At 59.1% G+C, this 17,396-nt stretch overlaps 1 protein-coding gene across 8 annotated transcripts in view; it reads left to right on the top strand.

Moving 5' to 3' along the window:
• The first annotated feature begins 360 nt into the window (after positions 1-360).
• Positions 361-17,396, top strand: part of SNED1 (sushi, nidogen and EGF like domains 1) — a 73,974-nt gene continuing 56,938 nt past the window's right edge. For 6 of the 8 annotated variants that reach the window (XR_014053706.1, XM_081490528.1, XM_081490531.1 and 3 more), the window contains exon 1: positions 361-914. Coding sequence is in view for 7 of the 8 variants with exons in the window: in XM_081490528.1 (XP_081346654.1) it covers positions 702-914 (213 nt within the window). In the remaining variant the exon portion in view is untranslated. The remainder of the gene's footprint in view (positions 915-17,396) is intronic. The other 2 variants (XM_081490533.1, XM_081490534.1) reach the window with 1 other exon arrangement.

A 17,396-nucleotide genomic window follows, 5' to 3' on the forward strand; every position in this document is an offset into this window, starting at 1 on the left:
GCACTGTCAGTCAGGGTGGCCCCTGATCCATGACACTCCGGCAGGAGGGTGGCCAGGTCCCCTGGGGGGCAGGGGCCTGAACAGGCCCCCCGGGGGGGAAACCTGCCCCCCAGGCCCAGTGACTCATGCAGCCTGAGGGTCTGTTCCGGGGCCACTTTGTGGACAAGGCGCTTCCTCTGGGCTGGCCCCACGCGGGCGGCAGGGGACCCACGGAGGGGGAAGGGGTGGGCCGCTCCCCGGGCGCTGGGCGAGGGCTGGGCCCGCCGCCCGGCCTGACGCTTTAAGAGCCGCCTAATTTGCATGGCCCGGCCCCGGCCCCGCCCAGGCCCGAGTGACCGCCCGGCTGGATATTTAAATCGCGGCCACAGGGGCGGGTCCGGCTTCCAGCGCGGTCCCGCCCGGCGCTTTCCTCCGAAAGAGGCGACTCGAGCGCGGCCCGGCAGGGCGGGCGCGACCCGGGAGTCCACCTACCTACGGCGCGGCCGCGCTGCCCGCCCGCCCGGCCCTGCGGGTTACTCCCCACCGCGGCCTCGCTCCGGCCCGCGCTGACCGCAAAGCCCCGTTCCGTCCCCCTGTGTCCCCGCCTCGTCGCCTCTCTGTCCCTGCTGTGTCTTCACTGGGTCCCCGCTCCGTCCCTCCCGTCCCCGCTCCGTCCCCGCTGTGTGTGTCCCCGCTCTCTCCCCGCCCGCTGACCGCCGGCGATGCCGCGCGGCGCCACCTGGGCGCTGCTCTTGGCCGTGGCCCTGGGGCTCGGGGCGCGCGGGGCGCGCGGCGCGGTGGCCCTCGCCGACTTCTACCCGTTTGGCGCGGAGCGCGGCGACGCGGTCACCCCCAAGCAGGACGACGGCGGCTCTGGGCTGCGGCCGCTCTCCGTGCTCTTCCCATTCTTCGGCGCCGAGCACTCCGGCCTCTACGTGAGTAACCCGAGCCCGCGGGGGCGCCAGGGAGGGCGCTGCGCCCCGGCCGCTGCCCGCCCCCCGCCGCCCCGACTCCCGCCGCCGCCAGCAACTTGGCACCGCGGCGGCCAGAGGTGGCGTGAGGACAGCGCTTCCTCCTCCGGCGGCCAAGGCCGGACAGCGGCCCGAGGGAGCGGCGGGCGGGGCGGGGATGTGGGCCCCGCCACTGCCCCTTTCCCTGCCCGACCGCCGGGGGCTGGGGTCGCCGGCCGTCCTGGCGCAGCGTGGGCCGTCGGCCGTCTTTCACAGGCAGTGATGCGGCAGCGGGCAGGCGCCTCCTGCATTTACCAGTGGGGCGCGCCCCCCTTCAGCTCCTCTCTTGGCTGCCAAGGTCCCAGCCCCTCTGAGGACCACAGGGGCCTGCGCGCGCTTGGCACCTGAGGCCCACTGGCTGGGGCTTGCCGGGACCTTCAGGGGCGCTCTGGGGAACTCGGCAGGCTGGTCCTCCCTGAGCCGCGCCGTCCGTCTCCTGGGCCTGGGGAACCACTCAGGCCCAGACCTTCACACAGGACGCCCCGAGGGAGCGCAGGAGAGTGGGGGCAGCTAGACCGAAGGACTGCACCTCCGCTCCGGGGGGCGGGGGCCCAGGCCGCCGAGGGAATGAAATGTTGCGCCTGCATCACGGCTGCATCAAGCATTCACTCGGAGGGCCATGCACCAGGACCCCACTGTCCCCCAAATCCTGGCTGGAAAAGTGCTGGGCAGGCTGAAGTCCTGTAACCTCCCACCCTGTCGCCGCCCGCTGCCCCTTCGAGCACCCCCTCCACCGCCAGCACCCCCATCCCGTTGTCACTCACCCCCATCAGCACCGCCCCTCTTGACCTCTTGACCCCAGCACAGACCACATCCCTTCTTTCTCTACTGCTTCTGCCGCTCTGATGCCTCGGGTGGGAGGGGACAGCCATTCTCTCTCTGTGCCACCCACTGAAAGTCCCTCTGGGCCCAGCCTTGGACAGAGGGGCCGGACTGACTTCCAGAAGTACGGGGTGGGCGGGCAGAGCTGTGCTCTGGGTCTCTGGGAGCCAGGGAGGCCCGTACACCCTGGAAGTGGGAAAACCCCTGCTGGCACGCTCTTACCAGAGCATTCTGTCCAAGGGCTCCCTGAGCACATGGGCCAGGCTCAGCCGCCTCACTCCAAGTCACAGGTGAAAACATGATTAAAACAGTTGACCCTCTTAACTGCCTCACCAAAAACACCTACCCCTGCCAAAACAACTGGGAGAAAGGGCTCTGAAGGGGAGAGCTCTGGAGTAAGACCTGTGGGTTCAGGAGAAACCAGCACTGTGGTTCATAACAAAATACAGGTCTCCAGAGGAGCTCTCTCCCGAAACTGACACGATCCAACACCTGCCATGGGGACAGAGAGCCCGCTTCACATTGGCTCTGCTCAGCGGGGAAGACAGTCGGATTCTTGAGGACACCTTGCCTGAAATAACTGCCCACGCCCAGTGACTGAGCAGGGAGTGGGTCAGAGGGTTAGAACTGAAGGCAGAGAAGGGAAGGGACAGGAAGCGAAGGCGTTTATTCCGAAGCAAGTAGGTCAGACCGCTGCCTCTAGGAGGACCCCTCCCTGCCAGCCCCAAGCTGTGATCCTTGTCCGGCTGGGCAGCGGCCAGCCCCCAGCCCAGGTGCTGCGCCGGGCTGACGGAGAGCCCTCCAGGGCTGGGCCCCGCCCCCTAGCCTCTGCCTCCTCATCCCCAGCCAGTGCTCCACAAAGAGCTAGTTTGTGGAGTGGGAGGCCGCATGGGTGGGTGAAGGCAGTCCCCAGCCCCTGACGTGGCCCACACCATGACCCGGCTTTCGATGAGAAACGGGCCCGGTGCTGCTGCGTGCAGGGTGGCCCCCTTCTGGGAAGCCTCCTCATCTTGCCACAGCAGCTGTAGGCGGCAATTGTCAGGCTCTGAGAACTGTTGGGAGTCCCTTCGCAACACAGACCAGGCCAGCACTGCTGGTGGGCGTGGCGGTGGAGGGGAACCCTCCTTGCCAGGAGCCAGACAAGCGGCCGCGCCGTGGCCTGCCAGCCTGGCCGAGGGGCAGGGTCCACGCGGGGCGGTGTGAGGGCTAAGATGCCGGCAGAGTGCCCGGTGGCAGCCAGAGGCCCCGCACCCCTGCAGAAGCCCCAGGTGCAGCCCCCCGAAGGCCACAGAGGGAGATCTTGGCTCGTCTGGCATCAGGCGTCCACTGGCGCCTCGGGAAGAGATTCTTTTCCTTCCCCCGGGGAGGGAGTGCAGGCGGGCAGCATCCGTGAAGGCGTTGGGCACCCTGGGAGGGACCACAGTCTGCTACCAGGGTGCAGTGGCTGAGATGTGGCCGTGGGGTCTGTGGCTGTGTCTCTAAGACTGAGCTGTTGGGGGCGGTGCCCGGGGTGGTACACCCCCCCCTTGGTGTGCCCCCCGCCCACCCCCCAGAGGCTCTTCCAGCCACTGCTGGCCGCTCACCTGCGGAGCTGTGACCCCTTTGACTACTGAACGAGGGGTCTTCCCCGTCCTGCTCTCTGGGGCACCCTGGTGCCAGTCCCCAGGGGACAGCCCTGGGTGGGAGATGGAGCGTGTGGGCGAGGCGGGCAGTGAGACCTGCGAGCCCCAGGCGAGTCCTGCTGGCCGTCGACTCGGCCTGTGCCCTGGCTGGTGCCCCAGAAAGGGCTGGCTCCATGCCTGGCATCTGCTGGCCCGCTGGCAGCCCACCTGGGGCACAGTCCCCACCCGGCCTCTCCCAGATCACCCACCCAGGGGAGGGGCTTCAGCCGAGAGCCCGGTCCCCCAGCTCTGCAGCCCTGTCCCACTGGTGACTCACACCCAGCAGGCCCTGTCACGGTGTCTGCCCACCAAATTTCTGCAAGAGCCACCCTGACCCCCGGATGAAACCAGTGAGATGGAGGCAGGGCTGGCAGCCGAGCTCCGCTTAGAAATGCATAAGCCCCCGGTGGGCAGGGAGGGTCCTGGCTGGGCCCCCGCCTGTGCTCTCTTCTTGCTGGTGCCCGGGGAGGACGGGGAGCCGGCAGGGGTCAAGGGAGCGAGCGTCCTGGGGCGGCCTGGTGTCTCTGCTCTGCACCAGGACCACCAGAGGGCCGCCGCACACGCGCGTTTGTCTTTGCACACTGTGATGGGGGCGTGGACGGAGGTGTGTGGGGACATCAGTGCACTGAGGGGAGTGCAGGCAGCCGTGACCCCCTGGCCACTCACAGGCCCAGCGCTCGGATCCCGGCTTCCAGACACGCGCAGGAAGAGAAAAGAATGAATCTGGGAAATCTCACGCCAGAAAGGAGGCGCGTGATGGTCAGGACGCAGTGACAGGGCACAGAGGCCATCGGCCGGGAGCTCTCGGCGGCTGCAGGGGACAAATGAGGCATTAAAACAGTGGGAGTGACAGACTTGAGTCCATTAAGGAAGGAGAAGCCGGTGGGTTCACACCGACGTGAGTCAACATGCGAGGCGGCGCGTAAATGGAGGACGTGGCTGTCCTCCTGGTGCCCTGGTGCGGGGTCACCATGCCTGTCCTAAGCAGAGATCGTCCTTGCCGGGGGGATGGACACACCATCAGCTTCAGGGGCTGAAGCCCGTCACTGCTGCAAGGTCCTTTCATGGTTCAGGAAACACCTGTCTGTGCAGCAGGAGAGGGAACACGGTCAAGCAAGCAGGGCAGAATCCTAGCGTTTGGTGAGTGCAGATCCAAAGTGTGAGGCGTGTCTTGTAGGCTTCCTGTGAGTCTGACTTTCTACCAGACACCTCGTTCCCCTGGGGAATGCCTTCCTGTGGGAACCCCGGAGCCCCGGGCACATACCTCGCCACCCTCACCAGGAGGCAAGCCTGCCCGGCTGGGGAGAGCTCAGGTGGACCCACCCCAGCTCTCGGGGACTGTGATGCTAGAAGCGGCCAGCTGGCCACACTGCGCCCCGGACAACCCACCGTTCACTCACTACCAACTTGTCGCTTATTCACTTTTATGTCTTCATCTCGAAACCTTGATGGAGCCCCAGCCCTGAGTCAAGGAGGGGACACAAACCAGCCACAGTGTTTTATTTTCAGTTTTAAAATAACTTTTGTCTTGTTTGTTCACGGTGCTCGCCCAGCCTCTGGAGGAGAGTTAGCTCCTAGAAGCAGCCTTGTAAATGTCGGTTGTTCATCTTCTCATCTTCAGGACAGTACACCCCAATTCCATCATTCCAAAACAAGCACACTAAATGTTTTGGCAGAATCCCTCCTGATGTGTTTTCAGATGTATTTGGGGCTGCCTGTCATACAAGTTCCCATTCTGCACACTTCTTTCAGTGTTATACCATGAGCATTTTCCAATGCCTCAAATTTGCTGTGAAAACCTGCTTCTGCTGACAGTATAATATTCCATACTGCGGCTATGAGCACTAAGTTACTTCAGTCATGGCTGACTCTTTGCGATCCTATAGACTGTAGACCCCCAGGCTCCTTTGTCCATGGAATTCTCCAGGCAAGAATACTGGAGTGGGTTGCCATGTCCTCCTCCAGGGGGTCTTCCCAACCCAGGGAACAAACCCCTGTCTCTTATGTCTCCTGCACTGGCAGACAGGATTGTTACCACTAGCACCACTGACCGTAATCCTTTTAACCAGTTCTGAGCTGTGGACTGTGCGGGTGGCCTCTAGTGCACATCCAGCTTACACACGCCTTTGTCCAGGTCTTTTGTTCTTTCCTTTTCTTACAACAAGTTCCCCATCCACACACTCCTCTGGGATGAAGGGGGCTCCTCACCTGAATTGAGTCAGCCTGGAGGGCACTGCTTCTGGCCCCCCAGCTTCCAGGCCACACAGGGCACCTGTGGTCCAGCTGATGATGGCATGGGGGCAGTGGGCAGGCCCAGGGACAGAAGAAGCTGGAGGACACCGCTCCTGTAGCTCTGAGACTGGGCAGCTGCCAGCTGGACACCCCCTGCACCTCCTGCATGGGGGGCCCAGCCTCAGAACCTCAGGGTCTGTAACTAGCCCTCTACAAACTGGGCATGTCTTTCCTGAAACGCCTACTGTGTGCGAAGCAGCGCTCTGCTCACAGCCCCAGGACTCAGTCTGAGCGCCGGGAGCTGAGTCCAGGGTGACAGGAGGGGCATGGTGTCCTCTGAGCTGCTCCAGGGTCTGGGTCCGGAGCCAGACACGCCCCCTTGGGCCCTCAAACATTCCCTACCACCTGCTCCTGGCAGAAGGGGCACAGCACAGGCAGCCCCAGAGGCCTGCTGGAGGTGGGGGCTGGGATCCTGGAGGATTGACCGCTGTCCCCAGAGTGAGCCTGGCAGGGTGTGGGAGCAGAGACACCGGGTCTGCACTCAGAGGTGACATCCAGGGGTGGGGGCCACAGAGCTCAGGGCAGCAAGGTCAGGCTGTGCTGGGTGTGGGCTGCTCTCCACGCGGTGTCCAGGGCCCTCTGGGACTTGGGATCTTGTCCTGGGGGGCACCTGGCCGAGGGATGACAGAGGGGAGGGAAGAAGGTGGCTTTGCTGGGGGGCATGGGGAGAGGGGAGGGGCAGTGAGGACTGCGGGAGGCTCAGGACAGGGCCTGGACCTCCTGGAGAGGCCGCCCTGGTAGAGGGGCTCAAGGGCCTGGGCTCAGGGCCACAGGCAGGGCCACGAGGCCCGGGAGGAGACCAGAGGGTAGTCACGGGGAGGCACTGGACAGCGGAGGAGGGGCAGGGAATGCAACCCAGGAGGGCCTCGCGGGGAGGGCTGTCCTCCAACCCTCCCTCTGGGGGAATCTCTCCAACCCCCCACCCCCCGCAGGGCCTGACGCCAGCTCTCTGCCCACCCCCAGGCCTCACCCTGGTGCCATGGCAGCAGCTCCAGCCCCCTCAGTCTGCTCTGGCACTCTTGCGGCCAGGAGAGGCTCGCCCGGCACACGGGGTGCTTAGGGAGGGCCAGCCTCTCCTCTGCGGGGCTCTGGTATCCAGGGCCCCACCTTGCCCAGGGCCCCGGGCCCGGCCCACAGTTGTCCTGTGAACAGGACCCCAGTCCCCAGCTGTGCTTGTGGAAGGAATCCTGGTTCCCCAGAAAGCTGCCAGGAAATAAAAGACATGCCTACATTTTTCAAAACAAGCTTATAAAAGGCCTCGGGGCTTTATTGTTTTATTTCTGGCAGAGACGTCAAAGCAGGAACCGAGGCCCCGCCCTCTCTGATCTGATGTTTGCAGAGCTGGGTGCTGCAGCCACGGGACCCCGGCTCCCCTCCAGGCCTGCCCACACAGCCCAGAGCAGCCCCTACCCAGCAAGGGTGGCTCCAGCCAGCCCCAAACTGCCCAGCTCAGGGACCAGCCAGACACACGTCACACACTTTCAGCTGCAAGTGGCCTCTGAGAGAGTCTCCAGGACATTTCCTCTCCTTCCCCGCTTTATCCAAGTTGGAAATGCCACCAGGCGGTCTCTGCACTTTCTCCTGGGTCAGGGGAGGGCCAGCCCTGCTGCCAGCCCCACTCCTGGCCACACGCACCCCCAGTCAAGGGCAGGCCTCCTCCATGCCCCACGGGCCACCTTCCTGGGTCTGTCCCAAGGGACCAGCGACTTCCCCGCCAAGATCCTCGCCTGCTGGGATCCTAGGCGAGGAGTCAGCACCTGCGGCTGCCCGCCCCACGTGCTTGGCTCCATCCATACCACCTTCACGCCTTCACGGGGCAGCCTGGGAGTGAGCCCCACCCTGGGGGGCCAGTGCTTAGACCCCCAGAGAGGAGGACCCTACTGTGGGCGAGCACAACAATGCTAGCACTGCCCCCGAGGCCTGGGCTTCGGAAGACCGGAGAGTGGCCACGGGGAGGCCCTGGACGTCAGGAACTGCAAGGAAGTGGGGGGCAGAAGGGGCTTTGGAGCCAAAGTCCTGCAGGCCGGTCCCAAGTGTCCTGCTCCCTTCTTGCCCCAAGGGGTCTCCTTGCCATTCTGCCAGCAACCCAAGGTGGGGGAAGCGGGCAGGCCGCCACCCCTGCTGGCTTCAGGCCCTGAGGGGCAGCGGGTGCAGGACCCCAGCAAACAGCCAGCTCCATGTCGGGTTTCTGACCCATCAGCAGCTGAGGAGGTGCGGGCCCTCGCAGGGGGTCCTGGTCGAATCCTTTCTCCTGTTTTCCTGTCCCTGTTGTGTGTTTTACTAAGTGCTAGCGCAAGCAGAAACATAATAAGACTGACATCGTGTGGAGGGGGCACTCGCAGGCCCCTACGGGGAGGAAGCACAGAGTGGGGTGGACAGGGGCTCACGCAGGGGTCCCCGCACCCCTGGACCCTGCCCCGCCCGGGGGGTGTTCTTCTCTGGACAAAGGAAGTCCGAGGACGCTCCTGTCCAGGTGGGAGCGCTGGCCAGCGGCCTGGCCGCTCAGCACAGGGCCCGCGCCTCCCCACCGCGGTCCCGGCCCTGCTGGGCCCTGGCAGCGGAACAGGGCCGGCTTGTTCTGCCTCCTTCCTGGCCCACACCCCGTGGGGAGGGCTGCAGCCATCTGAAGCGGCCCGAGAGGGGAGCCGGAGGCGGCCAAGTGCTGGCGGGCAGGCCGGAGGCCTCTGCACACGCCGCACGCACCTGAGCCGGGGCTTCAAAGGCAGGAAGGAGACTTGGCGGAGCGTCGGCGGAGCCACGCGGCCGGGCCAGCTGGGGGGGTGCCGGATGCGGGGCAGGCCGGCGGGCAGGTCCTCCGGCAGGTGGCCCAGCCCCGGGACCCTGCGGCCTCGGTCTTGGCCTCCTGCCCTCCTAACTGCGTCTCCCCTCCAGCGCGGCTCCTCACCCTCCACTCCGTTAACCTAAACGCACGCACAGAGCGGGACTGGCGCCAGTGAGCGCGGCTCCGAGCGCAGGCCCCGCCCCGCCCCGCCCCGCCCCGCCCCGCCCCGCCCGCTAGCCTCGCCCCGCCCCGCCCGCTAGCCTCGCCCCGCCCGCTAGCCTCGCCCCGCCCCGCCCCGCCCGCTAGCCTCGCCCACTCGCCCCGCCCCCACACTCGCCCCGCCCCTCCCTCGACCACGTCCATCGCCCTGACCACGCCCCGCATCCCTGCTGAGGCCGTAGTCCTGCACCTGCCTTCCTCCAAATTGTTTAGGTTCGTCCGTCCATATTCTGTCTACCTATTTATAATTAAAATACGTTCAAGCTACTGCACAATTGCACTCACCTCACATGCTAGCAAAGTAATGCTCAAAATTCTCCAAGCCAAGCTTCAACAGTACGTGAACCGAGAATTTCCAGATGTTCAAGCTGGATTTAGAAAAGGAAGAGGAACCAGAACTCAAATTGCCAAAATCCGTTGGATCATAGAAAAAGCAAGAGAGTTCCAGAAAAACATCTACTTCTGGTTCATTGATTACCCTACAGCCTTTGACTGTGTGGATCACAACAAACTGTGGGAAATTCTTCAAGAGATGGGAATACAAGACCACCTGACCTGCCTCCTAAGAAATCTGTATGCAGGTCAAGAAGCAACAGTTAGAACCGGACATGGAACAATGCTGCTAAGTCGCTTTAGTCGTGTCCAACTCTGTGCGACCCCATAGACGGCAGCCCACCAGGCTCCTTCGTCCTTGGGATTCTCCAGGCAAGAATATTGGAGTGGGTTGCCATTTCCTTCTCCAGTGCATGAAAGTGAAAAGTGAAAGTGAAGTCGCTCAGTCGTGTCTGACTCTTAGCGACCCCATGGGCTGTAGCCTACCAGGCTCCTCCGTCCATGGGGTTTCCCAGGCAAGAGTACTGGAGTGGGGTGCCATTGCCTTCTCCAATGGAACAATGGACTGGTTCCAAATCGGGAAAGGAGTACGTCAGGGCTGTATATTGTCGCCCTGCTTATTTAACTTCTATGCAGAGTACATCATGTGAAATGCCAGACTGGATGAAGCACAAGCTGGAAACAAGATTTCTGGGAGAAATATCAATAACCTCAGGTATGCAGATGACGCCACCCTTATAGCAGAAAGTGAAGAGGAACTGAAGAGTCTCTTGATGAAAGTGAAAGAGGAGAGTGAAAAAGCTGGCTTAAAACTCAACATTCAGAAAACTAAGATCATGGCATCTGGTCCCATCACTTCATGGCAAATAGATGGGGAAACAATGGAAACAGTGACAGACTTTATTTTCTTGAGCTCCAAAACCACTGAAGATGGTGATTGCAGCCATGAAAATAAAAGATGCTTGCTCCTTGGAAGAAAAGCTATGACCAACCTAGATATCATATTAAAAAGCAAAGACATTACTTTGCTGACAAAGGTCTGTCTAGTCAAAGCTATGGTTTTTCCAGTGGTCATGTATGGATGTGAGAGTTGGAATATAAAGAAGGCTGAGTACCGAAGGATTGATGCTTTTGAACTGTGGTGTTGGAGAAGACTCTTGAGAGTCCCTTGAACAGCAAGGAGATCAAACCAGTCAATCCTAAAGGAAATCAGTCCCAAATATTCATTGGAAGGACTGATGCTGAAGCTGAAGTTCAAATACTGTGGCCACCTGATGGGAAGAACTGACTCATTAGAAAAGACCCTGATGCTGGGAAAGATTGAAGGCAGGAGGAGAAGGGGACGACAGAGGATGAGATGGTTGGATGGCATCACCGACTCGATGAACATGAGTCTGAGTAAACTCCAGGAGTCAGTGATGGACAGAGAGGCCTGGTGTGCTGCAGTCCACGGGGTCGCAAAGAGTCAGACACGACTGAGCGACTGAACTGATAATTAAAATATATTATTTAATATTTAAAATAATATATTTTAATTATTAATACCTAGATCATCTTCAAGTTTCACTGCGGTGGACTTTTGGCGTTGTTCGTACTTTTAGACCATTCTTACTGGTGCTGTTTGCGAAAATCCCTGAACATGTGTCCGGCTGCCTGTGGGCGCTGGTGTAAGGGTGGGCCCTGTGGGGAGAGGGACACACCTGCCGCTCCAACCCTGACCCAATGGTGTGGGCGGGTGAAAATGCAGTCCTGATGTTCTTTTTTATTCTTGAGTCTGAGTGCTGGATTTCCTCATTTATAAACGCGCTAAGTCTTTTTTCTACTGAGTTTGCTTTTTTTGTGTTACTTTATGAGAGTTCTGTATCTTCACTGGGTCACAGGTATTGCGAATAGATTTTCCCTTTTTTCCTGCACCTATTTCACTCTATATAGTGGCATCTTTGGTGAATAGACATGCTTGAGTTTAACGTGGTAAATGAACCCATCTTTATTTTTATGGTCAGAGATTTCTGTGCCTTATTTTAAAAATTCCCCCCAAGGCATGAATACGTTTCCAGTCATCCTGCCACCCCGGCAGCCTCACTGCTGTGTGGCTTGGTCGCTCACACCTGTGCCCCTGCATATGCACACGTGAAGTGGGCACGTGACTCCACTTGAAGGAAAGTAGCCCCTTCGGCCACCTCCCCTTGCCCGAGGGTACACATGCTCGGGCACCCCGAGGCTGCGCACCGGCCCTCTCCTGCCCGGCTGTGCGGTCACCGTTCCCTGTGAGGGCCCATGTCCACCAGAGCAGCCATCCTGGAGCAGCGAGTCCTTCCATCGCTTCTTCTTGAGAGAGTCGTGGTCACTCTTGTCTTTGCATTTTCATATGAAATTTAGAACTGGCTTATCAGGTTACACACACACACAGACACACATCTGCTGAGATTTTTACTGAGATTGCCTGAGATGTATAGGCCCATGTGGTAACTCATACCTTTACAATTCTGACTCACGCAACCTGGAAACGTGGCAGATTTCTGTGTCTATTTAGATCATCTCTGATATTTTCAGGACAATTTTAGAACTGATGGCAGGGAAGACCTGCATGTTTTTTGTTAGACTTATCCTTGAGGACTTGATATTTTCTGTACTGTATAGATGGTGTCTTTACTTCATTTCTTTTCTGCTTACTGCTGTTAATGCAGAATCTCAGTTGAGCTCTTACCTTTTCTAATATTATAGTTAAAACCAGACCAAACCTCTTATTAATTTTACTGCCTTATCCAGATTCTTTTGGGTTTTCCACATTCACGTTCATGGCATTTGCAACTGGTGATTGTGGTGTTTCTTCATTTCTAATCATTTTACACTTGGATTCATTTTTTGCCTTGCTGTGCTGGCTAGATACCTGTATCCAGCAGATGTAGTGTTAGCAGGATCCAAAAAAGAAAGGGGTCCAAGTTTCACGACTAAACGTGTTGCTTCTTCCTGTTTGCTCTCAAGATGCCCTTTTATCAGGTTAGGATGTCCCTTCATGGGCTTCCCTGGCAGTGCTAGTGGTAAAGAACCTGCCTGCCGATGCAGGAGACATAAGAGATGTGGGTTTGATCCCTGGGTCGGGAAGATCCTCTGGAGGAAGGCATGACTACCAACTCCAGTATTCTTGCCTGGAGAATCTCAGGGATAGTCATATTCCTATTCTCATATCTGGGGAATTTTTATCACATGTGGATGTTGGCTCAGTTCAGTTCAGTTCAGTTCAGTCGCTCAGTCGTGTCTGACTCTTTGCAACCCCATGGACTGCAGCATGCCAGGCCTCCCTGCCCATCACCAACTCCCGGAATCCACCCAAACCCATGTCCATTGAGTCGGTGATGCCATCCAACCATCTCATCCTCTGTCGTCCCCTTCTCCTCCTGCCCTCAATCTTTTCCAGCATCAGGGGCTTTTCAAATGAGTCAGCTCTTTGCATCAGGTGGTCAAAGTATTGGAGTATCGGCTTCAGCATCAGTCCTTCCAATGAATATTCAGGACTGATTTCCTTTAGGATGGACTGGCTTCCTTTAGGATGTTGGCTATCACTAGATACCATCTCTATGCCTACAGAGGTGATCGATGATTACATGATTTTCACATTTAACCTGTTAAATTGGTCATTTAAATTAATATTTTCTAATGTAAAGCCACACTTGTATTCCTAACAAAAACCCAAGTTGGTAATGATTAATTATTTATCCAATTTAGAATATTGCTGGATTCACTTTGCTAATAATGCATTAATATTTCAGCAGATTTTATATGCGCGACTGGCCCGTCATTGACTGGCCTTGTTAACTTTTACCATCAAGGTCATGCAAGCCTTGTAGAATGAGCTCTTCTGTCTGGAAGAGTCCATGCGCCTCTGGGCTTACCCCCCGGGTGTTTGGTGGGACTCACTGGGGCCCCCGCCTGGACCTAGAGCTTTCTTGGTGGGAAAATTTTGAACACTAACTAGATTTCTTTATGATTATATATTAAAAAAATAGGTTGTCTGTTCCCACTCACATGTGGTAAGCTGTTTTTCTCAGGGGAATATCCATTTTATATTCAATTTCAAGGTTATTAACATAAAATTGTTGAGCTCTGGGGTTTGATGGTACCTTCCCGACATGCCAGCATCAGCCTGTCCCTGCTTCCTGGAGGCTGCCCAAGGCCCAGGGCTCCCAGGTGGCTGTTCGGACCCGTGGCAAAGCAAGCACACACCAGGGGGCTTGCATTGGTGTCCCTGGCTCTCTGAGTCCCACGAGGCCACACAGAGGGGCCCAGGCAGATGGAACCCAGACTGTGGGTTTGCATCACAGCCAGGAAACCCTGGGCCCGGGGACCCCACCTCTCTTGTGGCCAGCCTGCCTTTGTCCCCAGGGGAGAGCACACTTTGTCCAAGGCCAGTCTCTACAAAGACAAGCTCAAGACCCAGCCCAGGCAGGGAGCAGACAAGCAAAGCCTGCAGACCGCCTCCCTCACGGCCCACCTCCCCTCTGGTTCTGGGCCACGCTCGGATTTCCACCCAAGTCTGCCATTCTGCCCGCCTATCTGATTCTTCGGGCCAGCCAAGGCCAGGACCGAATCCAGGTGATTTGCTGCCCTCAGGACTCCAAGCAGAAGGACGAGCTTCTGCTGAGGGTGGCAAGTGCAGGCGGCTGTGTGTGGCTCCCACAGAGGCCGGAGTGCTCCACGGCCAGGCCTCCGTCCACCAGGACCCACGACTGCGTGCAGACTGCGCGCTGACCTCAGCCACCCTCCCCAGGATCACAGAGGCCTCGGGAGGGCCCAGAGGCAGCTCCTGGCCTACACTGAGGAGCCCCCAGGCACAGCCAGACCCCGGCCCACCCCCATCACTGTCCTGCAGGCAGATGTAGGGGCTCGGACTCTCCTCCAGGGTCTGTTAAAGCTGACTCAGACCTCCCGGCCCACCGGTGTGGGTAAGGGCCCAGGCCACGTCGCCAAGCACATGTGGCCTCAGTCACTACACACAGTGGGCCCCGAGGCCAGGTGTGAGCTCCCGTCTGGGAGATGGAGACAAGGCCGCACCGGTGTGTGTTCCCCGTGGGGGGTGGGGCCCACACGGGGGCGGCAGCTGCGTGTGAGCAGCGTGTGAGCTGAGCCAGGCCGGCTGCACGGGAGGGCACCAGCCAGGCTGGGCGGCGCTGCGGTCAGAGAGAGGGATGCCCCCCTTCACCCTGGCCCCTGCCCAGAGGGCAGACAAAGGGAGCCAGACTCTTCTTGGGGCCACATTCTGTGAGCAAACAGGGCCAGCGGGGTGGACGGGGCTGAAGACCTTGGGGTGATCTTGAGGTGGCTGGCCCTGGGCTCATGACCCCAGGTGCCCTCAGAGGGTGGGGAGGCGGGGTGCCCATTGGACCCCTGAGTCCAACCTCTGCGGAGGCGGGGGTGCCTCTGAGATGCCCCCCGTCACTGCCAGACACAGAGTTCCAGGGGGTGGATGGTGGCAGTGCCGTAGCCAGAGCTGGCAGGTGAGGCTGGAAGCGCAGCACCATCGTGGAAGTGTGTGACAGCAGTGAGCGCCCACCCCGGCTGCGACGGGCCAGCTTCTGCACCCACAGGCCTGGCAAGCAGTGGTGGCTATGCTGCCCTCGACGCAGAGCTCTTCCTTTCGGCGGGTCTGTGGTGGTGGCCGTGTCTCTGGCCCCAGGAGGGCCTCGGGGGATCCCCACCAGTCCTGTCAGAGAACAGACACCCCTGGGTACCTGCCCAAGGGCCCTGGCCACAGCAGCCACAGTCCGTTGCCACGGCAACAGGCCCAGGGATGGGCCCCCTTGGTCCAGCGGCACCTGCCCCAGGACACGGGGCTGCAGGCCTTTCTGTGAGGTCAGGCGGTGACCCTGGCGCATGGTGGCCACCAGGGCTTCAAGCAGCCAGCCGGCGTGTGAACGAGTGGGGACGCAGCTAGGTCCCCTAAAGCATGGCCACAGAACCCGGCCCAGGCCGCCTGTGAGCCCGGTGCTCAGCGTGTGCTTGGCTTTTTAAAGGGCTGTGAAAACAAAGGAGCAGTGAAGCCTATGCGATGAAGACTGTGGTCCCAGACGAGAGTGTTCACCATCTGGCCCTGCACACAGCAGTCAGCAGACCCTCCTGCAGACCCTTAGAATCTCCCACCCCCACCCCCACCCCCACCAAGGATCAGGACAAACCTGGCGCGTCTGGACCCTCAGAGCACCCTCCTTGGTCGGGGCTGGAGCCGGAGGGCCGCACATCTGCCCACTGCCCTCCTCCAGAGGGAGCTGGGGCTGGATGGCTGCTGCCCCCCAGTGGACGCCATCAGGTCCAGCTTAGCTGGATTGTGTGTGGATCAGGCAGGCTTTCGGGGAACCCCCTGGAACTTGAGGTCCCACCAAGCCAGGGCTGTGCTCAGGGCGCTGGGGGCTGCCCCCAGGGCAGCTGCTGCTGTTCTCGGTAGAACCTAGCTGGCCCCTGGCCTGTCTACCTTCCTGATTTGGCCACCCACCCTGCTGGCCCTTCCCTTGTTAGTGGTCAAGTCCAAGTCGGCCCGTCCTAGTGCGGGGATGGGGGAGACAGAGTCACAGACCCCACGGGTCACGCTCAGCTCCTACGAGCCCTCATGGGGAGTGCAGCGCCCCAAGTTTTACACAGGATGCAGCTGGGTGCTGACTTGGGCAGGGGGTGCGCCGGGCAAGGACATGGGTCTACGCTGGGCTCCCGGCTCCAAGTCCTGCTGCTGCAGGCACTGGGGTCAGGATAGAAGGGGTCTGGGCCGCCCGCCCTCCCCTCTGCAGGTGCGGGGCCCCTCAGAGGAGACCCCAGACACCTCCCCGACAGATCCCACGTTCACACACAGAGGCCACGTGGCCCAGATCCACCCGCGGGGTCCTGTGCCCCCTGCAAACCCGTCTAAGCCCCAGCAACTGGGCCCAGGCATCTTTTGCTCCCTCCAGAGCGTGGCAGTCAGGGGCCCACAGCAGGCCTGCCCTCCACCCCAGCACAGGGGCATGAGGGGGGTGCAGAGTGGTGGCCCCTCCTCCCCCTGCCTGCAAGGCCGCCCCCAGAGGCCCCTACTTGGCCACTGCAGCGCCCCGCCTGCCCCTGCTCCTTCTCATGTCTCTCTTTCTTTCTCTCTCATCTTCATCACTGACGTAATTCACACCCCCTATGATTCCCCCTTCAGGGATCACCGTCTTGTGGCAAAGGGACTCGAGCGATGCGCTCAGTCGCTCAGTCGTGTCTGACTCTTTGTGACCCCACGGGCTGAAGCCCGCCAGGCTCCTCTGTCCATGGGATTCTCCAGGCAAGAATACTGGAGTGGGCTGCCATTCCCTCCTCCAGGGGATCTTCCCCACCCAGGGATCCGACCCATGTCTTTTGTGTCTCCTGCATTAGCAGGTTGATTCTTTACCACTGAGCCACCTGGGAAGCCCCGTGAAGAGACTCATGTAACTCAGTGAAGCTATGAGCCGTGCCGTGCAGAGCCACCCAAGACAGGCAGGTCATAGTGAAGAGTTCTGAAAAATCATGGTCCAGTGGAGAATGAAATGGCAACCCACTCTAGTATTCTTTTTTATTCCAATCCCAAAGAAGGGCAATGCCAAAGAATGTTCAGACTACCATATAGCCGCACTCATTACACATTAGCAAGCTTATGCTCAAAATCCTTGAAGCTAGGCTTAAGCAGTATGTGAACTGAGAACTTCCAGATTCCAAGCTTGGTTTCAAAGAGGCAGAGGAGTGAGAGAACAAACTGCCAACATTCACTGGACGATGGAGAAAGCAATCAAGCTCCAGAAAACACCTACTTTTGCTTTCATTAATGACATTAAAGCCTTTGACTGTGTGGATCACAACAAACTGTAGAAGATTCTTAAAGAGACGGGAATACCGGACCACCTTACCTGTCTCCTGAGAAACCTGTATGCAGGTCAAGAAGCAACAGTTAGAACTGGACATGGAACCACAGACTGCTTCAAAATTGGGAAATGAGTACGTCAAGGCTGTATATTGTCATCCTGCTTATTTAACTTATATGCAGAGTATGTCATGAGAAATGCTGGACTGGATGAAGCTCAAGCTGGAATCAAGATTTCTGGGAGAAATATCAATAACCTCAGATACGCAGATGACATCACCCAAATGGCAGAAACAAAAGAGGAACTAAAGAGCCTCTTGATGAAGATGAAAGAGGGGAGTGAAAAGCTGGCTTGAAATTCAGTATTCAAAAAACTAAGATCTTGGCATCCAGTCCCATCACTGCATGGCAAATAGAAGGGGGAAAAGTGGAAACAGTGACAGACCTAATTTTCTTGG

This window comes from Giraffa tippelskirchi, chromosome 5 (genome assembly GCF_054371585.1).
Source record: "Giraffa tippelskirchi isolate mGirTip1 chromosome 5, T2T-mGirTip1v1.2.pri, whole genome shotgun sequence".
In the NCBI taxonomy this organism is placed as follows: Eukaryota; Metazoa; Chordata; class Mammalia; order Artiodactyla; family Giraffidae; genus Giraffa; species Giraffa tippelskirchi.